The sequence below is a fragment of the Dendrobium catenatum genome, unplaced genomic scaffold, assembly GCF_001605985.2.
Source record: "Dendrobium catenatum unplaced genomic scaffold, ASM160598v2 fragScaff_scaffold_1390, whole genome shotgun sequence".
Taxonomy (NCBI): domain Eukaryota; kingdom Viridiplantae; phylum Streptophyta; class Magnoliopsida; order Asparagales; family Orchidaceae; genus Dendrobium; species Dendrobium catenatum.
In genome coordinates, this window is record NW_021319852.1 from 131,758 (window position 1) to 139,524 (window position 7,767).

The window sequence follows — 7,767 nt, forward strand, 5'->3', positions numbered from 1 at the left end:
TATTACACTGGTACTGGCTGTCTCTATTTTGTTCTTTGGTTTTCTTTTCTGTCAATGCTATGAAAAGTGCTGTTCAAAAAGCTTTTAGGATAGAAATTTTTGCCTCTTTGGCTGCGTTTTAGACTGCTTTTTTACCGCTTCTAGAAATAGCGTTATAATAAAAAAAATTTTAAATTATGTATTAAAAAATTGCTTTAAGAAGCGATAAAGAAAGCTGTTTCAAACAAGCCTTTATCTTTTTCTACTGCTTTCTTCAGATTCTTGACCATTTTTTGTTACTCAGATTTCATGATGCAAAGGAAATTAAGAGGTTAAGCAGTGCTTGGATAATGGGATTTTGAGTGAATGGAAATGATTTAAAAAAAAGCCTTAAAAATCATTTGAGGATTATAATCAAGTATATTATTTTATTTTTTATTTTTCACTTTTCTGTTAAATAAATAGAGCTTTAGGATTCGATTAGGGCAGTTTTTATACTGTTTTCTACAGCAATATTTTAGCATAATTTTTTTAAAAAAATTAATGTTAAAAAAGTATTTCAAATGAAGTTTTAGTGAAAAGTTTATTTTTTCTTTCTTAGAGGGGCATTTAGGTCAATTAAAATAAATTCACATATTATATATGTAAGATTTAAATTTAAGATCTCTTAGGACATCTTCAACCGAAAAACTCATTTTAAACTTTAAAATGTTGTAAAATTTTAAAACGTAGTTATTCTTCTCTTATCTAACGTCATTTCTTCTTTCGTGTGCTTCTTGCATAGGTTTGGCGTGCTTTTTTTCTCTTTTGCGTGCATTTTCTGTAAATTCTGGAGCGAATTTTTTTAACTTAGGTGAACAGTCTGACGCAAATATTAGCGTCGCACCAGAATCTGGCGTGCAATTTGGAGTTTGAATGGAGACAATATACAATGGTATGAAATTATGTTGGAGATGATTTTAGTTGGTAGCTTAGATGTTCCTAAAAAAAAAAAGTTAAATGGGCCCAAAGACATAAATGCGGAGCTAACCTGTGGGCTGAAAAAAAGGTAAATGGGCCGATTTTAGGTTTTGTTTCTACGGCCTGTTAGAGAAAGGTTGTAAATGTAAATGTGCTTATATTTCCAATTACGCATAGGTTTAGTTCAGCATGCCTTCCATCCAATTTTTTTCTTAGTAATTAAGAAAAATAGATAACGCAAAAGAAAAAAAAAAGTCAAATCACGTTAATAAACAATAATTATAGTTTGATTAATAGATAAATATTATATCCAATGCTTTAAAATATATTTTTGACATTCATCTCTATAGGGGGTTGGCCATTAGTAATTAAAGTAAAATTTTATGTTAGAATAGCTTTATAAAATATAATTTAAATAAAACTATATATAAATAAATTATATTACACTAATTTAAAAATAGAAGTGAAAAATTTAAAATTATCCTATTTTTTTTTTTTTATAATTTCTTAATTGAATCCTATGAAACCTCTCCTACAAACGTGCAAAAACATTGAAATCCAAAGCCATGTTTGCTTTAATCCCTTCAGCCATAATTGGATAGCAGAAACAAGCAGATCGAGAGCAAATTATAGCTTCTTATTCAATCAAGCAAGCTCACAGTTACCATAACTCAGTTATGTTAGATAGGCAAACAGCAAAATTGTTTCTGCATCACAATACTCCAAACAGTCACGAGCTTTAGATCACTGTTTTTTCTCTGTTTTTAAGAGATTTTTTAGCTGAAAATTAACTTTATAAAGCAGTAAGAAAGCTGTCCCAAATAAAGCCTACAAGTGCTTCTGTTGCTGCTGCAGCCATTCTTGGATTGCAGAACGAAGGGCGCGATTTGGGATAAGATTTGAACTGGAGAGCTTTAGATTAGTCATGGGGGATGTGTTGTGGCCATTATTGAACCAGATCCTTAAAGCTTCTTCTTCGTAGGTGAAGCCATCTGCTGCTGTATGTGGATTCTTCATGATTTCCTGAGATTAGATAAATTGAAAAAGGTTTAGTATAAATGACAAATAAGTTGGTAATACAGTAGTTTCCTCTTAGCATCTACTGAAACCAAGAATACAGAATGCAGGATAAGCAATTAGAACTAAGGAAACATAGCAACATCAAAAAAACTTTTTCTTTCAATTAATTTGATAGTAGTCTTCAAATATCTAAAGTTTATGTATATATATATATCATTAAAATTTCTATATATTTACATATCTAACATTGAATTGTCTACATTTACTTATACAATATTTTAGTATCTAAGGCCTCGTTTAGTTCTCTTGCTCCTTTTTTTCGTTTTTAAATGGAAGTATCAGAATGGGAAACGGAGAATTTTTTTTCTTCTCCGATTGGCGGAAATATGGAGGTTCAGAAGAAGGTAATTTGAAAAAACAGTTAACAAACAACAAAACAATAATTTTTCGGCCGATTCAACCCGGAGGCGGAGAAATTACGTCCAAACAAACGAGGGCTAAATGACATAAAAATATATGTATGAAAATATGTTAAATAGATTAATATTAGTTGCATTTGTTTTATGCCATGTAAAAATTAAAAATTTTGATGTTAGATTTGTAAATGTGTAAGACTTCAATGGTATGGATGTACTTATAATTATGCAATATTGAAGAAAACAAACCTGAAATATTGGGCATATGAAGTAGCTTGGGATGCAACAGTTATCATCTGTAATAGAACTGAATGACAGCTGCGCTGCCGAAAATGATGCAGCCTTTGACATGGGTTCCAGAACCTTCCACACCTCGCCGACAAGATCCGGACGATTTTTCCGGTTCATCTCGCAGCACCTTAAACCCAAGTGAGCTAGCTGCTTTGCCTGGACAAGGGGCCAATCACCAGAAGTAGGATCAATAATCCCATATAAAGCCTGTTTATTCATAACTTCCTGCACAACCTTGACTAGCCCAAGTGCAGGCATCCCTGTCAAGAGTCTAAGGATAATAACTCCAAATGAGTAGACATCAGAGAGTGGAGTGAGATCACCAGTTGCAAGGAACTCAGGGTCCATATATGCAAAAGTTCCCTTTGGATGACTGTGGCGGTATAGAGTGGTAGTATCAGCCTGCACAACAAAGTTGCACAGGCCAAAGTCACTGAGCTTGCTCACAAGATTGGCATCTAAGAGGATGTTTTCAGGTTTGAGATCGCCATGGACGACCGGATGAGGCTTGCTCGAGTGGAGGAACATCAGAGCAGAGCAGATCTCAGTAGCGATGCGCGTTCTAGCCTTCCATGTGAGAGGTTTACTGTTGCTCTTACATGAAAGGAGATCTTCAAGATTTCCATTTGGGAGGTACTCATAAACGAGTGTCAGAGCTTCTGGGCATGCACCTATGAAGCTCACAAGGTTTGGATGCCTCACCCGACTGAGAATTTCAACCTTAAATGATCAAAAACAGAAGAGAACACTCATATTTTCTGTGATTATTATACTCTCTTGGTGCAAAAAGGACAATGAAACCAAGTTGAAAAGTAAGAATAGCTCTAAGTTGAAAATGATTATTCTCTAGCTTGTTCAAATTCATTGACATCAAAGTAAAAGATAAAACTAAGTTAGGAGAATAACACAGTGCCACATTCACACTCTGCTTAACTTGATCCTCAGTCTGGTTGGGTTATCATGGTTGTGTGAGTGGAGCTTGTTTAGTGTTTCTTAGAAGAGTCCAAAAGGCATGACAATCATCAATCTTTTTGATACCCCAAAATCCTACTTGTCAAATGTCTTTTTAGGTTCTTAAAGTCACTGTTGCCAGAATTTGTTACAATAAATTTTTGGGGGATTTGGGATTTACATACATACCACTTTATTTTCTGCTATTTACATGTTTAACACCTAAACCTTTAATATTACAAGTCTGCCACTCATAGAATAAAAATGGGCACATGGAATGAAATATTAAAGTTTATAGAATGGTATGGGTGGTAAAAATGAAATATATGAGTGATATATTTGATATTAAAATTTTTTAAAAGTGATATGAATGTAATATTAAAGTTTTGGGTGTTAGATATGTAAATAGAATGAAATAAAGTGGTATGAATGTAAATCCCGCAAAATTTTTTGTAAGCATTAATTAGGCTCCACAACTTAACAATATGATACTATAAAATATGTGAAAAGCAATAGGAAGGAAGAAAAAAGAGTTTCAAAGAAAGCAAAAACAAAAAATTGCATACTTTGATCAATTCAATTTACCTCTTGATCGAACTCTGATCGTTCCAGCATGCCATCGTGATTTAGTGCTTTTATAGCAACAGTTGTGTTACGAAGGAAGCCTTTGTATACAGTACCAGAACCTCCTTTTCCTATCTTCAGTGAATTGTCAAAAGTACAAGTGGCCTGCTCAATCTCAGATAAGGAGAAGGCAGACAAGTTTGCAAGGATACTGCAAGGCACCTCTTCCTTCTTTCTACGAAGTTCTTCGGCTTCTTGAATAGCCTCGTCTCGCTCTCTTTGCAAAACATCATGCTCTACTTCAAGAGAATGAAGTAGATGGAGAGCTGCTAACAGTTTTTCTTCAAGATCCTTAACACAGTTATCAAGATTACCTATATGCAATTCCAGTTGCAACTTATGTTTGTTAGTCTTTTGAAGCTTTTCGCAGAGTTCCACTTGCTCTTTTTTGAGCATTTCTATTTCTAGTTTTGCTCTCTTCAATGTTTCATCCACCTCTTTACGCAAATTTAACTCCTCAGCATACAAGTTTTCTGAAGCCTTTGCCTAAAATAAGGAGGAAAATAATTGGGAACTCAGAGACTTCTTTATCAAGCACTTTAATAAAGAAGAGAGGAAGTAACCACACAAATGGAAAAAAAAAAAGCTTACTCTTTGAATCGCCTCAATTACTGTCCTTTCAGCTCTCTGACGCATCAGCGACTCCATATAAACTTCATGCTTTAAGTCTTCAGCCTCGCTAAGGGCCTCTTGAAGTTTTTGATAAAGTTCTAAATCAACACCAGCATCTTCCTACAAATAAGGTCACGAGTTTAGTTCATTAACTTACAGAAAAGGTAAGATCGACAAAAAAGTTTGGAAATTTGACAGTCAAATCATAAAACCAAGTCTACGCAAAGAAAAAATAATTCGGAAAAAAAGAAGATTCAAGTGCCTAACAGTACTTGGTGTTCTAACAAAAAAAAAACTCACCAACTCATTATGTGGAGATGAGAAATTTAAGTCTTTATCAGACTCATGTAATGAAGGAAAGAACACCGAGCTCTCTTCATCCTTTGGTAGTGACAGAAAGTCTGACTTGCTAAGCACTTCATCATCTCCTGAGCATGATGAGTATTCAGTCTGCAGGCTCCTCTTTGATAGTTTATCCAATGAATTACCACTATAGGATCGGTTCAAAATATGCTCGCTACCATGAAATAATGATTTGGAAGATGAAAGGATGGATAAATTCAACATTGTTCCACCACCACCATGCAAACCTGAAACTGTAGAGCTTGAACTGTGCCTGAAAAAGTTTTTAATGCGTTGAGCATTGAATTTTGAAGTTTCTCCCATCCCTTCAGAAGTTATGGCTAATTGTTCAGACTGGATGGCTAAACTTGGTATAGATTCTGGTGAATCTGACAGTCCAGATGAAATATCAGTTTTCCTGTTCCAAATGAATAAATATGATACAGATCTCTAAATTATTTCATGGATGCAGTGGTAACATAAAGATATATGAAAAGTTTTTCGACTAAAGGAAAGAAGCAAATTGGATTTGATGAAATTGAAGTAAGAAAGAATTTCAATTGGCATAAATCAGCCACATAAACATCCAATACTGGTAACCTTTAGCAATAACTTTTAAAAAAGGTCCCTTACGATTATTCCTCCATTTTTTTTTTATAAGCAAGAAGAGATGTATCAATATGTTAGACCGGTCCATCCAGCCGGTCTGACGTGCCGAATGCACACCCGGGCGTGCGTGATTTGTTTAGGAAGGGGTTTTGTTAGGAGGGATATTTGAATGTAGGGACTGTTTTGTGTGGATTTTTGTGGAGAATTCTCGCTGTTTTCCGAAGATTGATAGAAAATACTTGAAATCTACAAGTGTTTCCTATCACAATATCACACACATACCTTGTGCATATGAAGTTTCCTTTGCAAACAAACCATATGCAACATGAAGTATCAGCTTGTTGCCTCACAGTTGTTGCTGTCTTGGACCTGGGCGCTTTCATCTTCCTGTGATAATCAAAACATACAAGTTCAAAGAACAAATACAATAACAAAAACATATGAAACTATCCAATGAATCTCTATAAATCAATCAACAAGTAATGTGGAACTTCTTAAACTAGCAGTAGTATGAGGACATTACTTGGAATAGTGCTTGTCTGCTGCTGCTCCCATAACAAACTTGGTAATCCCTTGTTGAGCTATAAACTCTATGAGGCCCTTGGCAACAGCATCAGCCTCAATCACTATTTTCTCAGCCTTAATCTGAAAGAAAATTACTTGTTCCCTTAAAAACTCGTCTGAGCATCGCAGTTTTTTATCTAGTTTCAAAATTTTGGTTTTTAATTAATCAAATAGTGCGAGGAGGGACTATTCGGATTACTTTACAAAAGCACCTCACTTTGATTGCTCTAAGAGTAACAACAAGCAGAAGATAGTTCCAGAGGCATTAACCACACCTTTAGTTCCGAGCACACCAGCAGATAGTCATCCAAGCTTTTGTTCATCTTCTCTCTATCCAATTGTTGAAATGCTATAACTTCCTGTTCTTTGAGCTGACTTGCAGGAAATTTGGCACCTACTGTAACCAAATTTATCAAAATTTCCATTATGTCTAGTATCAAATGAGTAATGCACACATAAACAATTCCAGTAAAACTTGAAAGATAAAAGGGAAATGGAACAATTACACAAATCAACTTGAATACAAACCAAAGAAGCTAGAAACCTAGATCTTCAGCAAAAATGGCAACTTTACGATCATAATAACAACAAATCAACAATGACAGTAAAGCAGTAACAAATCATCCCAGAAATAAATGATACGTTTTGCAGGGCACAAGTGCGTACAAATTGGAATCATCTTGGGGGGACGATGGACGTGGATAATGACGATTGGTCGGCGGAAGTTCTGCAGAGTCCAGAGAAGAGTGGCCTTGCCCTGCTTGAACTCCTTTCCAAGAGCCACGTAGACGGCCTCCGACTCCAAAGCCGGCCGCTCCAGCTCCTCCTCGATCTCCCCTCTGCCGCTGAGGTACGCCGGCGACTCCATTCTCGCAAGTTTTGCAGAAATGGAGTTCGTCGGACAGAAAAACGGGCACTTTGTAGCAAAAGAAGCTCTTTTTATCCGTTTCCATGAACATCTTCGAGGTTTTATCGAGAGCCGCGGCGAGGTTAACGCGCACGCAATAATTCCGCCTAGAAAAGGCAACGAAGTGGACTTCCATTGCGGGAGCGTTGAAGGTCTGGAAAAGTCAGTAGTGGAGATGGTCGGGAGACGGAATAGAGACTCTTTTGCAGGTTGCGATGATTATTATACTGATACTTATATTTTATAAATATTTTAAATAAATATATTGTAAATATAATATAATATTTTTAAAAATTTTAAGATAGTTTGATAATAAATAAATTAAGGAATTTAATTTATTTGTGTCTGATTAACTTTTGATAAATTTAAATTTTATATAACTATGGGTGAAAATAAGTCGAGTTCAAGTTCAAATCAAGCCTAATTTACCTCAACTCTTGAGCCAAATTACGACCTTGACCTTCACTCGTGACATTGAAATGAGCTTGTTGA

At 35.3% G+C, this 7,767-nt stretch overlaps 1 protein-coding gene across 2 annotated transcripts; it reads right to left on the reverse strand.

Moving 5' to 3' along the window:
- Positions 1-1,533: 1,533 nt before the first annotated feature.
- LOC110115741 (U-box domain-containing protein 33) lies at positions 1,534-7,466 on the reverse strand. Of its 2 annotated transcripts, none has more exons than XM_020849087.2 (9): positions 7,035-7,466; positions 6,644-6,762; positions 6,328-6,449; positions 6,087-6,191; positions 5,154-5,613; positions 4,833-4,973; positions 4,203-4,727; positions 2,625-3,386; positions 1,534-1,962 (listed from the first exon to the last, which is right to left on the reverse strand). In XM_020849087.2, exons 1-9 carry the CDS (start codon positions 7,234-7,236, stop codon positions 1,768-1,770), a joined length of 2,631 nt encoding a protein of 876 aa, XP_020704746.2. In that variant the 5' UTR covers positions 7,237-7,466; the 3' UTR covers positions 1,534-1,767. The 2 variants fall into 2 exon arrangements, with proteins under 2 accessions (XP_020704746.2, XP_020704745.2); XM_020849086.2 differs by having other exon boundaries at positions 6,644-6,765.
- Between the last annotated feature and the right edge of the window lie 301 nt (positions 7,467-7,767).